Genomic DNA, 22,151 nt, shown 5'->3' with positions numbered 1-22,151 from the left:
ATTTGGTTTACCTTCTGGCCGGTCTCCCTATTTTTTTTTTGTTTACTGATAAAACGTAGAATAAACCTTTTCTCTTTAAAATTCGTTATATGCATTATCAACGCTCAACACAAAACTATGTTTGATGTTGATATATATAAACCCAGACCGGGACGAGTCATACGATCCTAGGAATGATACTTGTTATACCAGGGCGCATGAAGAATATAAACGTTATATTTACCTACCAATAATGTAATCTCCAACCTCCTTTGAAGTCTTGAATGAAGATCAGTGAGACCAAATTCTGCAATTTAACTCCGAGTGATTAACTATGATGGCAATCATCGTCTTAGACATGGTGTATAATCTCCAAGAGCTTTCACCACTTAATAACCGAGGCAAATCCTGTATTGTATACAATATTTTTGGTGTTTGAAAGGGGTTTTTATTGCCACTAATAGAACACGCGGGCACGTATTTACCAACCCAAGCTATATAGGTACGAGGGACTTCACTTAAGTCTGCATCGCGGCTTAGAATAAAGTTTGTGCACTTCTCAAACCTTCTTGCTTGAGAATAAGAGGTTATTTTCTGTTTCACTGTTATCACGATATTATCTCTTAAGCCGTCAGGACCGATTTCAATCTCGTTACTCATACCTAATGCGGAAGTCGTGATATGAACATCGCAGAGAAGTGATCATGATGAGGTGAACTATCACGGTTTAATGATAAGAACTAGCGTGAACAGCTACGCATCATGATCACTTCTCTGCGATGTTCATATCACGCGCATTAGGTATGAGTAACGAGATTGAAATCGGTCCTGGCGGCTTAAGGGATAGCTCTAAATCTTGTGTGGGTTAAGCGAGTAATTGTAGTTGATCCAGTGACCTCTTGGGGCAAGGGGCGTCGCTATGGTGGAGATATGCCAAACAAGGTCTTAAGAGTGACAGCAATTCACAATTGTGAGGTGAAAACTGCTAGTGTGGCTTGTTAATACCTACTCTGTGTCTCTCGATTCGTCCAGTTATGTAGCCACTATACTATAAGCTGGTTCAAGTATACATCCTCAACCAGTACAAAGCTAGCTCTGAACAGAATCTTAGCCAAAGCCACAGTAAACATCGGGATTTGAACGGCCAGGCGGTAAGAACTTGAGTTTGTTGTGCCTTGGCCCAAAACCCGGTATTCACATTGGGCTGGCAAAAGACGTACCTTACCTAGAAACCTTTTGTGTCTTTTGAATGAGTGAAGTTTATTGAGGGTATACGGTTATTATAACACATATGAATTCCGTCCCTCACTAGTGAGAGTTAGCTGCCCAGCGCAGAAGGTTAGCGTCATAGCCTGTATATATAAGGACAAGCCTATGGCCTAGTAGGCTATATATCTGACGTTTAAAGCCAATATGCAATGCAATACCTATCCTGTTGTACCAAGAACCCCTCTTGATTTCTAGATCTTCTCCAGTTAAAGGTTTAGATAAATGAGTAGATGGTCAAATTTGACCTGATCGGCTGGTAGAGTAAATAGTGACCCTCGACGCACGCGAGCGTTTTATATAGGCGTGACGGATATATATCTATCGAGATCATAATATTAGATTCCAAGGCAAGTATTACTCCGCAGTGACGTTCCTCTTAATAAAGATTATAATATGAAACGCACCCTGAAAGGCCTAAACTATAAAATAGTGCGATAAGTAGGACGAACGTGGAAGATGACGCTCTACTAGCTAGGCCAGCAAACACCACCCCCACAAACGAAAACGGCCTAGAACAAATATCGTTTCTATGCAACATCTGACGAGAGTTCGGTGCATGCCATGGCAGAAGCTAGTTGCGGAAGTTAGTATTCAATTATCAATCTCGGTGAAAATAACGCACATCGTCTCACGGCTACACCGGGGGTGTCCTTATACAACAAGGGCTATTGCATTATGCTTGCAATTGCAACCAATAAGCGTAAATCGCCGCTATACAGGCCCTATCATGACAGCCCGTACCACTTGAATGCATACAGTTGAGTAGAACCCTGAGGTATTAGGCGGGAAACTCCCACACACACATACGAAGCTATGATAAGACATAATTGGCTGTATCTACCCTGTTGGGTGCTTTATATCCATGTAGCCAGTGCTTAGCTATAGGTTACACCGATTTCTCCAGCGGCGGCGTAGTAAAGATGATAGTATATGTATGACATCCTGAGCGATCCGACCTGACGCAGCCCGGTATTCCATCACTGCTCTGTCCTTATTCAAAGTTGTTCGCTGTTGTGTGCTCGTAAGCGTTCAAGAAACGTAGCGATATAAGGCTGTGCGGTGTGTAAACTGGTTGTAAGCGGAGATATGCTACTTTGACAGCACACCCTTGTTCCGATCAACGAATTACTCAACAACTTACATAAACTCTATTTTAACCCCATTCCAGGCACAACTCATGAGGGATGTGGCGGCTAATGTATTGATTGGTGTCGAATTGAGCGTCTGTGCCAATTGATTTCAATTAGACATCTGGCTAAGCTATTCTGCTTACTGTCAGGATTTCAGGACTTGAGCGGCGGGGAACTAAGTTGCCTTGCCTCGCCTTGAATCCTCATTTATACCGCTCTATTAAGTGGGCGTTCGAGTGGAGTTCTGAGCCCAGATTAACCGAGGATCATGCTTTAGAAATTGGAAAGTTGAGATATTCGGATGATGATGTGAGACTCCGTTGATAGGTAGCCGGCTATTGTAGGTGGCCGGTTGTTGTAGCCGGTTGTTGTGATTTGATATTAGAGTTTTCAGAACGCCAGACACAATAAGTGTGAGTGGAACCTAACGTCGCCAGTTGTTCACAAACAATGATGGTAGAGAGACTACCAACCTCATCGTTCATCAAATCTCTTCTGCACATGATTGCTTAGCTACAAACGTGGCAGGAATTGCTATTATGGTGATTTGACAACTGCCAAGAGCGTGACTGAGTACATGTAGCTAGGAACAATATAGAATATCCCATGGTTTGTCCTCGTACTCCACCGCTTTCATCCTCTCGTACTCTACCGCTTTCATCTTCTCGCTCTGTATACCACCTTTATCCTTTATACCCTCTTCCGGGGCATGCTGGTGTCTCCAAATATTCAACTGTGAATCTATCGGCCGCGAAAGTCCAAACAAGGGAAGAATATGTAATTGACAAAAGGAAAGCCAGTCCATGCTTCTTTGAGTTGTAGGTATCCCGCTCAATCCAGATGAACTGTAGAGCAGACCGGGTTCTAATCTCAATTACAGCCGATCATCAAGATCACACGTGGGCGATTCATGCTCGTTGCCATTATGTACTCTACAGCGCCAAATAAAAGAAATTCACAAAGACTATTGCTAACGAGCTAGAATGTTCTCCGAGAGACACCATTTCTCCCGGGCGTCTACCATCAAGGCCAAATCAGTATTCTTGGCATGGCTTATGAAAGCCAGTAAGTCCTTGTCCCAGGTATGTATCGTATGTAGAATAGGACACCATGTTATGCACCCACGGGAAGGAATTGCTTTTTTCCTATAACACGTACCCGTTAATATTCGTAACGCATCGAAACGTTAATTGAAACACTGCCTCTCACGGCAGTTGTGCCTACATACTTGTGGTTTTGCGCGCGCCCTTTTGAACTCAATTGATCATAGAATTCGATAGGTTGGGTAACCTAGCCGTTCCCTTTCCGGATCCTGTGATTTTACTAATATTCTTGTGTATATAAGAAATCTTGTGGGGTTGGTTGTACGATGGGGGAAGGCCCAAGGGGAAGAGGTTCAATGGTTTGCCAAGCACGCACTCCTCGGATAAGCATCTCGCTGTTTCAGCAACCTAGATACGCGTGACTGAACAAGTGTGAGGCAGATGAGCTAAAATTCCATCATTAGCACGAGCTTTTCGTTAACCAATTAATGCCCGATTTTACAGCAAAACGTTTTTAAGGCAGTGGCACCCGAAGAAAAGCGGTTTCGATTGAGTCCCAAGGACCACGAACCCGACGCTGCAGACTGAATTCACTGCAGATTTCAAGAATTCGCACAATTCGCCCTCAAGGCTCTTGTGTTTCCATGTTGGTCAATGCGGCGGTCAGCTGTTGTAGTTGATTTTGGTGGTGTGAGTCCTCGTGGCTGGCTCATGCACAGCTCGGCACTCGCTCTCTAGCTCAACCTCGTGAAGAAGGAAAAAAAAAGGGAAAAAAATTTTGTTCGCTCTGAGTTCCAGGCGTCTGGGTGAGTTGACGGCCGGTACCGACTGGTTGTCCGCTTGATTTGAGCCGAATTCGCCTCACTCAGCAACCACCTTAATGGGTCAAACTGCCTCTAAAGTACCTCCGACGCGGAGTGAGGTGACTTTTCTCATACCAGGTAGTAAGCAGTTATTTGTAGGTACCATTACTCGATGAAAACCACAAAAGGTACCTCGTAATGTAGCATCCAGAGGCAAAAGGTACAGGGACTGGTACCTACGCGCTGTCCTCCACATCCTTTAACGGACAATAGGAAGAGAAAGAAAGAAAATTTCTTCCTTCCCCACACACGCAAGGCAGGAGACTTCGATTTTGGAACGGCGATTCGAATCTCAAAGTATCGTGATATCTGTCTGTCAATGGATACTACCATCGTCACCTGTACCATTCCCCAACTGCTACTAGTAGGTACTCTGGATGTCACCGACAGTCACTCTATATTAAAGACCTGCGGGGAATCATCGGCTGCAGTGAGTGTTAGAGGTTTGGTAAATTAGCCCCTCCCTCGAACCACCGTGCCCCAGGGAGAACCGATAATTTGCTCGGTTGAGTTTACCACGCTAATTGTTGTACTCGCACTGTTTTTTAACGAGGCGTCCCCTTAGAGAAAGTTTGCAAACTGGACTGAGGTGGTTTGTAGTATTACGTAAAGCATCCAACTGTTATTGAGCGCATACGTATCCCCAAATGGAGGGAACATACAGCCTCCTTGTAACTTGTTGAAAGGGCAAGTCAGAGTGAGCTCTACATCGACCTTTCTCCGAGATGCTAGATGCTGTCCGCGGAGATGTGCGATAGGAAAATAAATAAACTCTTGACACGCCAAGAGTCAACACCTGAATGAAAAGGATCGCCTTACACCGTCTGTGGACTCGTCCCTTTTGGTCTTGGGATCACCCTGCTCCCTCTTCCACCATCACACCCACCTTGGTTACGCCTGCTTTTAAAGCCTTGGAACGAAAGCGAAATTTCCCCCGCAATTTGCCTGTTACGGCGGGGAAAGAAGGTGCGGTGTGGTGTGCAGGGGGCCCTGATCGTCAGGGAGCCAGAAATGCCATTTCTATTTTCCCCTCTCGATTTGCGTCGATCTAGACGTCCGTTTTCCTTACTTTTTTCTTTCCCTCTCGCGCACCATAGCTTCTGAGGAAAGCTTTCACTCATCGAAGCAGGGAACAAATAAGAAAAAGGGGATCACGTACCGGTTTATCTATCATCTTCATCCATCGTGAACGATCAGATTGAAATGATGTCACTGATGACAATATCGATATATCCCTTAACAGTCAGTCTAGGCGGATTCGGTTTGGGGTTGATGTTTACACTTTTCAGTGACCGCGCAAAACGATGCTTGAGGCGCACTTGGTTGGGCAGGGTATCTTTGAGCTCCCCCTTCTTTTCTCGTCTACTTACGGGGGCTTTCTACTTTCCAGCGGCGCGTGACGTGGGTTTAGTAGGGTATTTCTCATCCCTGAATAGTGGAAGCTAATGTTGCTTGCTGTCGCCGCTTGCTCCATGCAAAACAAACAACGGACGCCAATTTTTCGTTTTTCATTTTTCTTATTTTTGCGCGAACCACAATTGAGCTGGGGCCGAACATGCAAGATGCTTAGGGTCGCGTCGGTGGTCGGCAACGATCAGCGAAGTGTGAGGCAGCGCAAAAAATAGATCAATGATAATTTGCACGAGCGCTCATACTCATATATGACAGTAGCTATCCCACAGTCGGGACGGAGCTCGTACATACATACATACATGCTTTAAGCCGAGTGCGAGATGGTGCATGGTAGATGTGCTGTTACATATTTCCGTCAATCTGGCGAGGTGGATCTACTAGGGGAAGATGGCAGAGCAACAAATATCAGTTTTGAGGGAGATCAAAGACAATTTGCTGCGAAACTGAACAATGGAGAAAGTGTAAAAACACGTGGGCTGCGCAGAATTGGTTTCTGGACCGTTTCTGTTCAGTTGGAGGAGAAAGCTCTCTATGGAGAAATATACTTGTGCTGCGCCATAGTTACCAAGCCGGAGTTCAAAGGATTCAAGAGCCGGCTTGGCCAACCATGTTGAAGCTGTGCTGATTCACATCGAGAGCTTACATACATGTAGTTCCAATAAACCTAAATGCTCCTTCACTTCTTTCACTTGCTGTCACAAGTGCTCTTTACTCTAGTGGTAGAATAGTAGGCAGCCCAATGTCCCCACTGCTTTGGTATATGCACTAGCTGCGGATGATGGACCAGGGCTGATCGTGGTGAGGCTTGGGTGGAAAATTTCCACGCTCAATAATTTTTTTCAGCCTCCAGCAGACGGCGGGCGGGCCCTTGGACATATAAAAATTTGTAGGTGATGTAAGACTAGGCGGACCTCGGTGTTGCTGAAACAGGCAGCGGCGGCGAGCGAGCACATCAACATGCACCATAGGGCTGCTTGGTAGACTCGGTAAAGGATATTTTTGACAAGAATGCGCTGCAAGCCTGCAACAGTGGGACGGAGGCAAGGAAGTGTTTTCCAACGACGCCGCCATCTTCCCTCCTTCCCTCCTTCGATCATATCCATGCTAGTTAACCTGAAACGGTTTTTTTTTCCTGTCTACCCGTCGATTTAGCATTGGAGTCCATCTCAAGTCGGCCTTTTTTCCTTCCTTTTTTTTTCTTTTCTCTTTCACTCCGTAAAACAAGAACAAAAAAACGAAAAATGAATGCAAGATGGTATGCGAAGTTCAACCCTGGAATGGGAGTGCGGTAGTTGCAAGTAGACGCGATGAATGCATAACGCACATGCGCAGGCCATACTCTAAACGCATATGTATGGATGGATGGATGTAGGTAAGTGAGTAGGCGGACCTCCATGGAGAGTGGAGGAACAGAAACACGGGAGCTAAAATGACGACCAAGAAGTCAAGGTGCCTTTCAGCATCGTGTTCATGAAGATCCCAGAAGAGGAACCACTTCGTCTGGAACGACCCGAAAGCAAGACCCCACCACTCATCACATCAGCAAGCACTTTTATTTTTTCCTTGATGTGCCAGAGCGTACTAGCGCTGCGGGAGAGCAATTCTATACGTAATGAGAAACCCGGGGTAGTCTAGCGGTGACCAGAAGAACATAACGCCTTCGCAGGGCAGCATTGCAAGTATGGATGCCATGGCCGCAAAAGCCCAACCAGTCTCACCATGTGAGCGCCTGAACTGCATCGTGACCACCTACCTACCTACCTACATACTTCTTACTCACCTACCTACCTACCTCTCTCTTTGGGCCTCTGCACTCAATCACTCCACTCACACTCACACTCACACTCATTCGCTGTCTGGTTATTAAGGAATCGAGCAGTATATAGCTTCAGCAGTAACCTCGCCGAGTTACTGCCTCTTCAATAGATTACCTTTAGTTCACTTTGCCAAATCCCCTTCTTTGCACTTACGATACAAGTTGGGGTATACATACCTACAATACATACTATCCTCTCATACACACACACTCACTCACTCAGGAGCTTTTACTACATAAGCTGTGTGAACCCATTCAATCAATCATATCAATTGCCTAGAACTGCAGCTCTCACTCGCCCATCATAACCACCACAGCTGCTAAGCTGAACAACCACAACATCCCATTAACAAACGGCTGTGCACCCAACACGTTCTGGGCTGTTCAGCTGTGAGTTACCGCGGGTTTTGGGGCTAGGTCTTTTTTTCGGAGGAGGATGGATTTGGAAGTAAAAGAGCTACGACAGAAGATCTCATAAACAGCTAGCTTTCCCGCACACCCATCTCTTTCTCAAATAATTCCAAACCTTCAACCAAATAATTGCAATCCCTGCTGGCTACTATTTCCTAGCTTCCTCACTACAGCTACAACGTTACTACTACAACAACTACAACTCAAATCACAACCACAGTTGAAGAAGTCGAAGCTACCCAACTCCAACCCAAGCATCATCACACACAGTTACTAGTGCCAGATCAAGACGTCAGAAATTGCAACTAAAGTTATCTAGCTCAATTGGTCAACGAGTAGTGTCCGCCGTCACAACCCAGCCCGCACACGTCGTTAGTTCAGTTGTTGAGGAACGGCTAGCGCCAAAGGGGTTTTTCTTACGACATTTTTATGCCCATATATCGAAACCTCACCAGCAAAACCTCACAAGGGAATAAATTTCCTCGACTACTCCTGCACCCTCCATCCGACGATCCATCACCAGCAAGCTCAATGATATACCTACCAAACATCGAATCGCTTTCCTCAAAGCAAGGGAACTCCAAGAGACGCTTCTCTGGATCCCGCTCTAGTATGGAAGGAGTTCGCCCCATGCTTGAATCCTTCCGCTCATCGAAATCAACGCTCAAGGCCAGTGTTGAGGTCAGTCCAGAGATAAAAATGACAATTGAGTCACCGCCCCTAGTCTGCTACGGGGCACCAAAAGAGTCGACTGGTGCGCTCTTGTCTGGCCTCATCCACCTAGACGTCAAGGAGACGCAAACATTCGAAAGCTTCACCATGTCCTTCAAGGCCGAAGTCCTCACACGACGACCAGTAAGCACACATTGCCGGGATTGCGCCGTCAACATCAGCGAACTCCACAAATGGACCCTCATCGCCGAGCCCGTCCTCCTCAAGAAGGGCATCCACACCTACCCATTCAGCTACCTCGTCCCCGGCCACCTGCCCGCCACAAATAACAACACCCTCAGCAAGATCACATACAGCATCTCCGCCTTGGCCATGAGCGTCAAGGGCGACGAGATCAAGTTCAAACAGCCCATCACCATCCAGCGCGCCATCCTGCCCGGCCTCGACCGCCACTCCATCCGCGTCTTCCCCCCCACCAATCTCTGCGCCTCCGTCAAGCTCCCACCCGTCGTCCACCCTGGCGGCGACTTCCCGCTCGAGATTCGCCTTGATGGCGTCGTGCCAAAGAAGAAACAGACCCGTTGGCGACTACGCAAGGTCTCGTGGCGCATCGACGAGAACTGCCGCGTGGTATCGCCGGCGTGCAAGTCCCACAGCAACAAGCTCGGCGGCGACGGAAAGGGCCTGCTGCACGAGGACTCGAGGATAATTGGGTCGGGCGAGCTCAAGTCGGGTTGGAAATCGGACTTTGAGGCGGCCGGGGGAAAGATTGAGATGCAGTTTATGGCGGGGATTCCGGCGCATGCGGAGGCGGCGTGTGATATCGACTCGCCGTGTGGGATCGTGGTTTCGCACAATCTGGTCATTGAGCTTATCGTTGCGGAAGAACACGTAAGTTCTTTCCCCTAATCCAATTGATCTTTATCTTGAGAACTAGCCCTTACTGACTATCTTCCCCGCTATTACAGTGCCCCACAACACAAACCCGCCTGATAACACCCACCGGCGCAGCGCGTGTCCTTCGGATGCAGTTCCGCCTCGCCGTCTCTGACCGCGGCGGTCTCGGCATCTCATGGGACGAGGAGACCCCCCCAATGTACGAGAACGTCCCCGAGGCCCCGCCGCACTACGCCGGCATACAGTGTGGAGATATATCGGAATTCCTACCACCAGATTATGAGCATAGCTGCTGAACATCTCCCCTCTCTCTTGCACATACAGCACTACTGCTACACATCGTCACCCCACATCGCATACTCACTACTACTACTGCTACTCTTGATATTTGATTTTTTCCTTTGTTTGGGGTGGGGAGCGGGGGGGTTATTTGGTATTATCTTTTATTCTTTCCGCTTTTTGCGAAGGGTTCATTGCGGGTGTTTTATTTTTTTTATTCTTTCCTCTACTTTTATTCAAGGGCCCTCAATTTCTCAACTATAGACCAGGTGTTTTTTTCTTCGTTTTCTTCTTTTTTTTCGTTGGTGTTTTCGTTGTACAAAAGTATATCTTTTCTTTTTCCGGGTGAGCCCGGGTGAGTGAGGGGAGGGTGCACCTAACCATACTCACCCCATCTACCTATTCTGTTCCATATCATGTATAACTAGAGAGTCATGATTTCTTGTACATGGACCTTGTTTACGCTCTTCACGATGCACGAATTTCCTTTTCTCTTTTCTTTTTCTCTCTCTCTCTATGGAGCCGGAGGTGGACAATTTAGCTAGGACTGGAGTGGACTCAGGGGTGGTTATGTTATATGGGTACGGAGCGGGGACGGGAGAGTACAATATACCTAATAATGAATGAATAGAGGAGAGGGAAGGAGACTGAGTGGCTATACCCATCTGACGATAATTGTGCATTCTGCTCTACTCCCATCGTGATCTTGTGCAATTGGTTTGTTGTTCGCGGGGAAGGGCCCGATTGAAAGGGAAGGAGATAGAGTGGAGAGATAGGGGGAATATCGGAACGTCATGATTGATGCAGAAACACCCGACGGCGTGCGGTGATCATGACATACCAATTGCAACGGTGTCCATCGATCAGGATAGTCAAAAAGGCAAGTCACAACCCGGTTTTTAAGCATTGTGTGTGTACGTGCATCATCTCATCTCATCTCAGAGTACATAGAGTGAGTACATGATGATGTGAGTGTGGAGTTAAAGTTATATAGAGTACAAATATAGATAAACTCTAGTGGGCTGTTCTATATCTCAAACCCGTTTTTGTCGTGCGGCGCGCCGTTGCCAAGTACGGGAGGAATCCTTGTTTGAGCTAGCTTAACTAACTGAGCCCTAGCCCTAGCCCTGGCCTCTGTCACGCCGTGACATGATTGTTTGCGTGAGTTTGCTTGGAGTATTATTTATAGTGGGGAATATTTATAGTCTTCTCTCGTGGTGGTAGTGCGGCGTAGGCGACGGGTGGTAATTATGTACTTGTCCTAATTTACGATTTCCAGCGCACAATTGTCATAGGCTACACATAAACAGAGCCCGCTAGAGGCCACAAACAACGTGGAACTATATGATCGTCTCGCTTCCGTGCCGGGCCTCTGCTTAGAGAGAGTGGATGCCGTTGGTGGGAAGAAGATATCCTTATTTGGTGGTGGTGAAAATATGGTTTGTTGTGTCGTAGTTTCATGGTATGCCAAGCACATACGGATAAGCGTAACTTCCGCTGAGGATGGTGTGAGTCTTGCGTATCCCCATACTATCCGCTATTCCCGACTCGTCTGTTGACACCACGTGTGCCTGCCTATCTGTACACTCGGATGCTACACCTTCGGGGAACAGGTCTACCTCCATATACTATTCCGTGGACGGGTATCACCAGAAATCATCACCCTACCAGCTCTAACCACCCAGACAGCTTTGCATTGACATATGACCGGGCTTCATCTTTCAATGAGGAACGGACTTCAAGACACCTGGGCCTCCTTGGGCGCGCAAGATGATCGTATCCATAGAACAAAGTCCTGAACGTTTCGGCACCGCCAATTATCCAGCCGCAACCTCTATACGCAGTATACGGGCTGGCGGACCGTGGGAGAGAGGATGTAAGGGCGCAGTATGAAGGCTTGGCTTGGGCGGCGACCGAGTGATATTTCATGAGCGGTTGATATATTGCAACTAGCAAGGAGAGCACGGAAAGATTCTTATCGTTTTGCTGGTTGGGGCAGGGGGTCCTGAGATACTTGCAGCTGAGCTTTGATGGGATTGGTACGCACAGTTCTCGGTGTCATCTGCCGGCAAGGTTGTCGGAGCGGCTGTCGGCTAGGACGTGATAATCATAGGTTATCACTCGGTCTGTTCTTCCATTGGCGCTATGGCCAGGATCTCAATGGGGCGGTTTAGTACAAGACTCGTCGCTTTTGGCGAAGTGAAGGTCTGTAAACAGAATAAATATAAATATAATAGTGAGAATATGGTGGAGGGGCTGGGGGTCAGCGGCGATCTGTTTACCGACACTGAGAGAATTAGTAACGGTTGTTTAATTATTTAAATTAAACCATTCCTTGTCAGTAGGACTTGGCTAGAAGTAGTCCAAAGGATGCTCGCGATCGTAATGTGTCTAGCTTGGGGTATTACTTCTCTTGACTCTTCGTCCATGGGTTTATAGCCTCGTTTATTCGGCCCTGGGGACTGTACTTGCATGGTATTCATTAATCCACAGCCTACGTTCTCAGTGCGTGTTATCTGTAGATGGGCACCTTTGCTACTCGATATTGTTGAGCTACCTAATGAAGATAAAATCTTGATTTTGAATGATCCCATAGACGGATGCCCCCCTCCATATGTTGAAGGCGAAGATATAAGGTAAAGATGCTGCGCTGAATTCCTGTGGTGTTATTTCATCGGGGTTAAAGAGGGATACATATAGTTCATACGGACAGGAGTTATAGGTGATATATACGTATAGCAATATTGAGGGAGTACTTGTACGATTGTGACCACGTAGTAACTATCTATTTATGAAATGCGTCAATAAGAATTGAGGATACGTTTCATGACCACGTATATCAGTTTCGGGTACCTGCCTTTTTTTCTGTTAACTGGTAACTCGTCCTATTTCCTAGCTGTGGCTACTTTTTTTAATTTACTGACATTTCAAACCATTTCCTGAGCTATGGTCGAACATTGACCCTATTTTCATGTAGAAGACGGCCCAAAGCCACGGCAAATATCATCGGCGGACCATCGACTCGATTAAGAAAACAAGAGACAGTTAATTAGAAAATCCACCCTCATTATTTCTCATGAAAACCAAGCCGTTTCATCCTTAAACATGAAACCATGCTCACTCCCGGTCAAGTTAAACGAAAGTCACCGACGATAGAAGCTGCATTTCGGCTCAAGTGTTTCATTAAAAAAAATACCCAGTATAAAATTTACCACCATTGAATGCGAATCACGGAGCTGCGGCGAAGATTCTAGACTTGCCCGTCTCGGTCTATTGGACTCTGCTAGCTTCCCATAGAAAGATGGAATACGGTATCTTTTACATATCTACATCCTCTCTACCCCCACCACGAATACTTCTTTCAAGATAAAACAACCATCAAAACCGACCACCAACCACCAACCACCAAATCAAAAACCCCCCTCCAACTCACCGTCACATCGATAATCATGCACAACTACAAACAAACTTACCTCTTCACTCTCCTCCTCACTCTCCTCCTCCTCTTCATCACCGCCCCTGCCCCCGCGCACGCCAGCCAGGCCACTACCACCTGTCTCCTCAAAGATACCGTCTCCGAGTTCAACTTCGAGCCCACCGCCAAAGACGCTTCCCGCGCGCTCACCAAGTTCTGGTCAGACTGTACCAGTGGCGCCATCAAAAAGCCCTTCATCGCCTCCGGCGACACCCAATGCATGCAGCTCACCAACGTCGGCACAGCCAACATCAGGCTGTGCCCTCCATCTCTCAAGGACCGCAATGTCTGGAGGAATGGCATAGAGTACAACTGTAACGAGATCAGGGTAGCCGTTATGGAAATTAACGCCTACTGCACAGCTAATGGGTTGGCTGCGGGGTCGGCGTTGCTGGAGGATAGGAAGAGGGGGCTCGTGATTGTGAGGAGAATGATCTAGGATTACTAGGGGGTTGGAGATTTCCCCCCTGCTTTTTGGGGTTCTTTTCTTACGTTTGCGCGCTAGAGATGCGATTTCTAGTGGGGTACGTGCTTCTTTTTTTGTACACAAGGTCAAGTAGTTATAGAAGCTTAAATACCAAAGTCAACTTCTAAAGCTTTAAACAGCATGGTCTTCGCAATCCTTAGAAAGTGAATAGAGAGACAATCGTTCCCCAGAATATATGGTATACCATTCTAGTCTGTTCAGTAATTTCTTATACCTACATGTAATTATCGGAGAGGGTCTACGTATTGTTGGGTGCAAAAGTTCTCGTGATTTTTTACAAGGATGGGTCATGAAACGACTATCCCACGACCGCAAAAGATATAGGGAGGATATTAACACGATTAGAGGGCTAAAGATTGATAGAACATACTTCTTCGGTCTGAATCCCGATTACTGACTTTATGGATTAGACTTTTGGGTAATTTCTGCTGGTTACTACGCACCCCACAATACTTATGTGAATCTGTTCCAATCCGTGTTGAAAAAGATAAGTCACAAAAAATCACTCGAGGCTCGAAGCCAGGTAGTCTCAATACAAAATCTCAATAATCTTTCTGTAAAGTATATATTTACTCAAAAATAAAAAATAAAAAAACTCGTCATAAAATCATTGTCGCCAACCAAGCCGTCATTCATCCATCCATTCCCGACCTTACGGACCGAGCGTCCCCAGCACCTCTATTCTTGAACAACCTCTCAAGAAGCATGTTGGTCTCAACTTCTCTTGCCTCACTCTCCGTGGCCCGAATTTTCTCCCTCATATGGAGCTCTTCCGCCTGTCTATGTAGTGCCGCGAGCGCAACTAGCCGCTGGTTCTTTTTGTTTATCCTGAATAACAGATTCTTCGCTGCGATTTCCTGGTCTTGAAATATCCTTTGATAGGCTACCGAGGGCTTAGCGAGTCGCGAACTTCCTCCGCTAACGCCTCCATGCTGGATCTCGGACAGCCTGGCATAGGTTTCGCGTGCTGTGGTCGCAATCAATTGGTTGACATGTTTGACGTCCTCGTCGAAATTTCTCAGCTCGTCAAGATCATTGGGCGGAATGGCAAACCGATCATCATACGCCGTGGCCGCTTCGATATCACTCATCACTGCGCGACTAACCACTAGAGGGGCGAGGCCCACCTCGGCAATGTGGGCACTACTGAACTCAGGTGCTTCATGTGGGGCCTTGAAGGGGTTAAGAACCATAGTATTTGGCGGACCACCGTTCTCTGGTTCGTGCTCTTCGATGCATGGCTCGCCCGACGGTGTGTATCCCACAATTCGCCAGATCTTTTGCCCCCTTCCTGCTGCTTTGTGTCCCACATTTCCGCCTCGGATACTCCTCCTATCCAGTTCATACATCTCTATCGGGTCATTTCCTTTCTTCTCTCCCATCCCAGGCCTCTCGGCGGTTTTTGGAAGCTCCGCTACAATATCGGGCTGCTTCTCCTTCACTGGCTCTACCACTTCTTGAAAACAGGCGCTCGGAATGGCGCCCTCATTGACCTGGAACTCGCCCTTCCGGTCCGTCTGTAATATCTCGCCAATCTTGCTCTCTACCTCCCATAGTAAATCATTGATTGCGTCCTCCCTCGTCACCCACTTCTTCCCCTTCGCCTTGCACTCTCTCTTCCACAGTACCTTCGAGTTGAAATCCGCATGCGAATCGCGCAGCGAGCACGTCTTTGGTAGGATCAGCGCTGTACATGCGTTCGAGACGCCATTGTTGAAGGTGTGATAGAACGTTATTAGCTGAACCTCTTGCCCGAAGAGCCATCTGCAATTCTCTGAGTACCCATGGCCTTTAGTATCAATGAGGGGCCAAGGCTGGATGGGTCTATCTGTGTGTGCTAACCTAGTACCTGCTCGCGCCGCTGGGAGCTCGTGGGTTTCTCGTCGCCATCCATAACCGTGCAGGGGTTGAGCTCTGGGATTTTATCTGTTAATGTTGCGGGCCTGCTTCCTGTCATTGACTAGAGTTGTGCGGTTTATGAAAAAGAAGGAGGAAGAGGGGGCTCAGCCTGTAGTGTTAGCTGGTGGTGTGTCCAGCGAGCCACCATGTGATTGGTAATATTAATAGGTACCAACGTGGTACAACAGCGCCTGAAACAGAAGGTTGGCTGCATTGGCTATACTTGACCGTGTGGATGTCCGAAATTGGAATCGGGCGGGGCGTAGAAGCACTCGATTAATATCATATGCCTTTTTTTTTTTTTTGGAAGGGATATGTATTTGGCCGTTGCTGTAATATTGCACTGCGGTACCTACGAGTCTACCAGAAATGCGACCCAGTATTGTTAGATTATCCAAATACGGATGTTTGGCGTTAATAACCTGTATATTTTGCCTATTATCAGGCGACATATATCTGGCACACTGCATGGCTGTTGGGTAAAGACGTTAGAACCAATTACCGGCACTTGAATGTTTCCTTGGCAGTATCTAAAACGTTGAAGATCGATCATGAGCTAGGCCGAACGTGTAAACCTTACTTTCCTTTAAAAATTAAAATACTAGGGTTCCTGTGTGTCTTTTGTCTAGGTACACGGGGGCACGGGGGGTCATTGTTAAGGATTCACACACCATAAAATATTATCCTACGGAATTTGAGTTGTCGAGTATGGGTACCATGTGGGGAAAACATGCTCGAAATAAACTCGGTCTCATTACTCTTGTGGACCAGTACTGAATACACGCCCTGAAGCATCAAAAGCGGGAAGTTCGTATAGCTGCCATCCTTCAGGAGGTACAAAGATCTAGAGGCTTCTAGCAAATAAATTAAGAGTTTAGTGCGCCGTGCAATTGCAAGTCTAGTCTACAGTTCGATACGCATTCTGCTTGAGGGAAAGCATTACTACATGTAGTTCTATTATTGTAGAGTATTCACCGACATACCTGTATTTATAAAGGGTTTAGATCGATTTTATGTACTGAGTGTCGAGATCCGATGATCCTATTTCTCTTATCTTTTAGTCATGTTATATCACTCGGGGGGGGCCGAGTCAACCGACCGGACAGGGACCATGAAGTGCTTGTCTTTCATCAACAGCTAGTCTATTTTCCTTCAAGAGACGACTCGAATGTAATGACACCCGCCTGGGCCTAGTTTAACCCCTCCCGGCCAGACTCAAGTGTTGAAATGCTAACCCAGCCTACATGTAGTTATACGCTACTAATTAAGACCCCGAGTAAGCCCATGGCCATAATTACAGGCGCTTTGTAAAGTTATTGGTGATTAGTTTCGAACACCTTTCAGCTTTGATACCCAGCTGCAGTTAATCACCTAGGTAAGTCAGAGATGTACGTACCTACATGCTTTAGTAAGTCCATGTCATGCCAACTTTGAGCCTGAAGGATGTTGGGTGACTGCGGCAGGGGACTATTTCCGGCCGGGTGCCGTCGGAATTGGTCGGCATCATTTCTCTCAGAACAAGTCTCCGTGTGATGGTGAACGAATGAACAGCATGCCGAAAAACACTGCCCACGACCAAATTTTCATCAATGTCGAGTAGCTTAATTACACTTCAAGTACCCTTCGACCCACCGCTCTTCTCTCTCTCGGCTTAGTAAGCAGGAGGTAATGATAGAATGAGCAGGATGACTGCGTTAGTCTCCACTAGCGTGGTTTGGTGGGGCCCGGGCCTATATACAACTGTAACATAACCCTATTACTTTTAATCTGTCTGATCTCGTACCGTACCCAGCTCATATTCCGGTAAGAAAATCTGACGGGGCGAATATATAAGCTCACCTCTTATCCTAAATTCTAACGGCAATAATGGCCTATGGGTTCGTACAGGAGGAAAGGACATAATTACATATATATATATATATATAAGTCGCGCATAAGATTAGCTTGATAGTAGCTACATACATGTATACGTAGATATAATGAATATATACAAATGGGTTATCCAACTAGAGTGAAGTGAAATAATACTCTACTCAGGCATACGCGGTGGTAGGTTTCCGATTGGTCCGTTGAGAGGTGAGAAAACATGCCTAAGGTCACCCACACATTACGCAAAATATCATTAAATCGGAGTTGAAATCTTCTGGAATCTTCTGAGACAAGTTTTGTTGACACCGCTAGTACCTACCGGAGGTCAAACACAAATTGGGTAAATATACCCTGGTCTGAGATCCGATTCGATTATGTCCTTAGCACACAACACACATCATAACTTTTGGAACTGCCATGGCAGTCTTCTTACCTCTTATACAGAGATTTTCTATGATTCAATGACTCTGGAGATCCGTCGAAGCTGGGATCGAGATGTGCCGAGTAGGCACGTACCCACCAACAAGGGGTTCTTTATTCTCAGTAGATGCTTATACTATTAAGGCTACCCCACGCGCGCCTCCAAAAAAAAAAAAAAAAGACATGCAAGACTCAAATGTTGCAACCACCCACTCCCAGGAGGCTACGTAGCTATGACTTCAGAGCTTTAGACACAGAAATTCACAATGATCCGCTCTGCTCCTAGGCATGATTCGTTTTTCAGTATATCATTAATTAGTACAGCGAAAAGTAGAATTATTGTAGAAACAGGGGTCTAAAAACAGGGTTTCTATGGCTGGGCAAGCCAATAGGGCTCCTCCCATACTTCTACAATAATCTTACCGCAAGCTGTACACCAGCTACCGCCCATTAACTACCCCAAAGGAAGTAATGACCCAGAAATAAGAAAATGTTGCGTTCTTATACATTAATCCCATCCTTAACCTTAGATCTTCTCCAGATCACACCCTGTACTTTGGCGTCCAAACCTCAAATTCAAAAGTCTTACCGCATTGTCCCCCAAAACACCTTCCGCTATCCCTCTCTCCAGCCCAAATGAATCATTGATGGCCTTGTAATTGGTTGTCACGCTCAACCATGGTTGATCCTCCTCCCCCTCCAGAGGTGGGAAGAAGGGATGATCAGTCCCAAATAAGACTCTGTCGGCACCAGCTACGTCTACTGCGGCCTTCAATCCAACCGATGAATACACCACTGCATCTAGTATGAGATTCTTGGATAATACATCCCAAATGCTTCTCTTAGGCGCTGTATTTGTGTCTTTGAGATGCGCGTCGTGTGCAATAACAGACTCAAGGCGGCCCGCAAGGAAAGGGAGGGTACCGCCAGAGTGAGCGAGGAGCAGTGTGAGGCCTGGGTACTTGTCAAAGACACCAGAGAGGATGAGTCGCGCAACTGCAATCGTCGTTTCAAGGGGAAAACTACGTGCGTAATCTCAGTACTTAGGATATGAGAGATACAAGCCGGAAAGGGATATGTATACCCTAGCGCCAAGGGAAGAACATGTCCATACTCGGACGCCCTTGGTCCATACACCTCTGTAGGCAATCCATAATGAGGATGTAAAAACATTGTCTGCCCAGTCTCCTCCAGCGCTTCATACACCGGGTTCAACCTCTCGTCATCTAGTCCGTTGCCTAGCCCAGAAGTACCCATGACAACACCCCTAATCCATGGCATCCCTTTTAACCTCCGAATCTCTTCTGTGATCTCTTCCACGCTTGCACTCAATGGAAGTGTTCCAAAGGCATATAACCGGCCCGGGTATAGTCCACAGCTGGCGTCCATATCATCATTGATGAGCATCGCTGTCTCTGCAGCCTCAGAGGGAGGCAAGAAATCAAGCCAGGGGTTTGCGAGCGAAACAACAGAGATATCAATCTTGTGCTGGTCCATAAAGGCAATCTTGTAACTGAAATCATAGTACTCAGGACCGATAGGGCGGCCGCGAGCTGTGGAGCTGTTGGACGAGTCTTCGCCTGGAAGAATTATGAGTCGCTCCTCGGTAGAGGGGGGGAATGTCCGCACATAGGGGACTGTATCTCGGGAGCGGAGAACTGGAAGACGCCAGGGTGTTAGTTGTTTTTTGGAACTAAGGAGTAGGAAAATGAAAATCTTACGGTCCATATATGCAGGGGGGTAGACATGAGTGTGGATATCGACAATTGTCATTTCTGCGGTATTAGGATTTGAATTGGTGGGTAAAGGTGAGTTTTCTGTGTGGGGGGTATGAGTATGAGGATGAGGATGCCTCACCTCCTGTCTTCTTGCGCTCTATATACTTATAAGATCTATTAGCGGAAATTTACCCTGTGAGAACAGCTGTCCTTCAGTACGGCTGGGTACGTGCGTACGTGAGAACCGATGACATACGTACATGTACTTAATACTTACTTGAGTAGGTCCTAGGGGTAGATCCGGATTGAAACCGCACACACAAAGAAGGTAAGTGATCTAAAGACTGCAAAAAGGAGAGCTCCGATTGGCTATATCCTGGAGAGGACCTAGAAGCTCCGAGGCTCCACTAGCCATCTTGTGTAGAGTGCTCTACCTGACTATTCATCCCCCGCATACATGTAGATTGTAGATATATTTAAACAACCCTCCAAATTCCTCCAAATTGGTCGGGGACACGCGACGACAACGGCGGACGGGCCCGGTATTATTCCCACTTCGGATAAATATTACTGAGACTATACCCTATTTCGACCTTCTTGGCATCTGTTTATCGCGATAAGCAGCGTTTATGGAAGGTGGGCAGGATGGTTTTGGATAAGATATGGGCACTGTAGAAGCCGGAATGTGGGGTAGGGCTCGGCGGGTCCTGCAGAGTGGTGATAGGTAACCCTATGTACCTATCTGCTGATATGAGTGATGTTTGCGGTGATGTTAGTGTGTAGAGTACTTGATAATACGAGGCGTTTCTATTATATATCTGTCTAGCGTCGCACTCGTCGACCTATCCCCTGCTTGTAATCGAGAGTGTTCAGCTATAGCTACAGCACCTACAAACGTGCTCTCCTTGAGCCTTACTTTACTAGTAGCACGGACTATCACCAGTCGTATATGACAAACATGGTCAACGCTCCTCAGGCCGTCACGACAGCTGTCTCCAAAGATGAGTTGTTCATTCCTGTAAGAATCAAGCCTGGAAACCGCCTGACCCCACCACTCCCGTTCCTTACTGCCACTGCAAAAATCACACATACTGACCCAGCGCCTAGCTAATCGATTTCTCCCTCTTTCTTAATGGCACAGATGAAGACAAAAAAGCTGCAGCCAACGGTATGGTCGACGGCTTCAAAAATGCCGGCTTTATGTAATTCCCCTATCAAGCCTACCTCCCCAGTACTATCTCGCCAACTGACCCTCATAGCTACATCAAGAACCACGGAGTCCCGCAGCCCTCGATCGACCGTGTCTTCGCCGAATCAGCCCTTTTCTTCGCTCGCCCTAAAGACCAGAAAAACACACTCGCCTGGACCACACCCCAGTCAAACCGTGGGTACGTTTCTCACGGCCGTGAGAAAGTAACACAACTCGCCGACCCCAGTCTCATCCAAGCGCTTCGCAATACAAACCCCGATCTCAAAGAATCTTTTGAGATTGGTCGTGACAATGTACCCGGACTACCGAACCACTGGCCGGAACACCTTGACGAGGAAGGGAAGGTGTTTACGGAGACGATGAAGGCCTTCTTTGAGACCTGCAAGGGGCTCCATATCGAGGTTATGCGCGCCATAGGCTTGGGCATGGGTCTAGAGATGGGCTTCTTTGATAAGTTCACCTCTGGTGGTGATAATACGTTGCGCCTGCTCCACTATCCAGCCGTTAAGAAGGATGTATTTGTTAAGAATAGGGACCAAGTTAGGGCAGGCAAACATACCGATTATGGCAGCATTACACTGCTGTTTCAGGATGATAGAGGCGGCTTACAGGTCAGGAGCCCGCAGGGGACTTTTGTGAATGCAACACCGATTCCGGGAACTAGTGAGTATTTCATATCTATTTAACGAAGTTTTGGGAGAAGAAGTGTAATGATGTGATCGATGTCTAACTTACGTTAGTTGTGATTAATGCTGGTGATTTGCTGGCGAGGTGGTCGAACTGTAGGATCAAGTCTACCGAGCATCAAGTCGTAGAGCCGCCCATTGCGCCAGATCATGATGAGTATCCTGCCCGTTACTCTTGCGCGTAAGGCCTCACCTAATCCCCTTATTACTTTATGATATACTAATCGTAGAGATATTTAGATATTTCTGTAATCCGAACTTCGAGCAGTATATTGAGGCACTTCCAGGGACATACCAGAGTGAAGAGGACAAGAAGTTTCCGGGCATCCTAAGCGGTGATTACCTAGTGCAGAGGTTGCAGAGTACTTACACAGCTTGAGCGCTTGTTTTTATTTATTGTGGGTTTGAGTTGGGGTATGGGGTTTGGAATGCATTGACTTTTGGGGCGGACTTGAATTGTGATTTTTTATTTCTACTGCGAGTTGCAATCGATCATTTTGAAGAGCATGTTGTCTTGTTGCAATGATGATTTTGATTCGAGTCCCGTTCCTCTACATGTACTTGGTGTGGCGGGTTATTCTAAATATCTATCTATGCCTGGGTGTTTCCCGCTGG

The 22,151-nt window shown here is 46.9% G+C and overlaps 8 protein-coding genes across 8 annotated transcripts; 5 read left to right on the top strand and 3 right to left on the bottom strand.

The window, feature by feature from the left end:
* Positions 1-3,348: 3,348 nt before the first annotated feature.
* Positions 3,349-3,812, bottom strand: LAJ45_07428 (uncharacterized protein; the record flags this gene model as incomplete). The annotated part of the gene is made up of 3 exons (XM_046116986.1): positions 3,349-3,523; positions 3,607-3,668; positions 3,798-3,812. 3 exons carry the CDS (start codon positions 3,810-3,812, stop codon positions 3,349-3,351), a joined length of 252 nt encoding a protein of 83 aa, XP_045969631.1.
* A 3,137-nt stretch (positions 3,813-6,949) lies between these two features.
* On the top strand, positions 6,950-7,430 carry LAJ45_07426 (uncharacterized protein; the record flags this gene model as incomplete). Its single annotated transcript, XM_046116984.1, has 3 exons — positions 6,950-7,065; positions 7,139-7,306; positions 7,364-7,430. 3 exons carry the CDS (start codon positions 6,950-6,952, stop codon positions 7,428-7,430), a joined length of 351 nt encoding a protein of 116 aa, XP_045969629.1.
* LAJ45_07427 (uncharacterized protein) lies at positions 7,048-7,422 on the top strand (the record flags this gene model as incomplete). Its single annotated transcript, XM_046116985.1, has 3 exons — positions 7,048-7,069; positions 7,142-7,306; positions 7,364-7,422. 3 exons carry the CDS (start codon positions 7,048-7,050, stop codon positions 7,420-7,422), a joined length of 246 nt encoding a protein of 81 aa, XP_045969630.1.
* A 1,025-nt stretch (positions 7,431-8,455) lies between the features above and the next one.
* LAJ45_07425 (uncharacterized protein) lies at positions 8,456-9,789 on the top strand (the record flags this gene model as incomplete). The annotated part of the gene is made up of 2 exons (XM_046116983.1): positions 8,456-9,487; positions 9,565-9,789. The coding sequence occupies 2 exons, from the start codon at positions 8,456-8,458 to the stop codon at positions 9,787-9,789; spliced, it is 1,257 nt and encodes a 418-aa protein (XP_045969628.1).
* A 3,432-nt stretch (positions 9,790-13,221) lies between these two features.
* LAJ45_07424 (uncharacterized protein) lies at positions 13,222-13,686 on the top strand (the record flags this gene model as incomplete). Its single annotated transcript, XM_046116982.1, has 1 exon — positions 13,222-13,686. The coding sequence occupies one exon, from the start codon at positions 13,222-13,224 to the stop codon at positions 13,684-13,686; it is 465 nt and encodes a 154-aa protein (XP_045969627.1).
* A 680-nt stretch (positions 13,687-14,366) lies between these two features.
* LAJ45_07423 (uncharacterized protein) lies at positions 14,367-15,691 on the bottom strand (the record flags this gene model as incomplete). Its single annotated transcript, XM_046116981.1, has 2 exons — positions 14,367-15,508; positions 15,577-15,691. 2 exons carry the CDS (start codon positions 15,689-15,691, stop codon positions 14,367-14,369), a joined length of 1,257 nt encoding a protein of 418 aa, XP_045969626.1.
* Positions 15,692-18,448: 2,757 nt separating this feature from the next.
* Positions 18,449-20,055, bottom strand: LAJ45_07422 (uncharacterized protein; the record flags this gene model as incomplete). The annotated part of the gene is made up of 5 exons (XM_046116980.1): positions 18,449-18,944; positions 19,007-19,580; positions 19,644-19,697; positions 19,780-19,797; positions 20,028-20,055. 5 exons carry the CDS (start codon positions 20,053-20,055, stop codon positions 18,449-18,451), a joined length of 1,170 nt encoding a protein of 389 aa, XP_045969625.1.
* Positions 20,056-20,598: 543 nt separating this feature from the next.
* LAJ45_07421 (uncharacterized protein) lies at positions 20,599-21,915 on the top strand (the record flags this gene model as incomplete). Its single annotated transcript, XM_046116979.1, has 6 exons — positions 20,599-20,658; positions 20,748-20,842; positions 20,900-21,328; positions 21,395-21,513; positions 21,591-21,717; positions 21,777-21,915. The coding sequence occupies 6 exons, from the start codon at positions 20,599-20,601 to the stop codon at positions 21,913-21,915; spliced, it is 969 nt and encodes a 322-aa protein (XP_045969624.1).
* Positions 21,916-22,151: the final 236 nt, after the last annotated feature.

This window comes from Morchella importuna (assembly GCF_003444635.1).
Source record: "Morchella importuna strain M04M26 chromosome Unknown Morimp01GS024, whole genome shotgun sequence".
In the NCBI taxonomy this organism is placed as follows: Eukaryota; Fungi; Ascomycota; class Pezizomycetes; order Pezizales; family Morchellaceae; genus Morchella; species Morchella importuna.
Note: the sequence above shows the minus strand (reverse complement) of the source record. Positions and strands in the feature narration are given on the sequence as shown.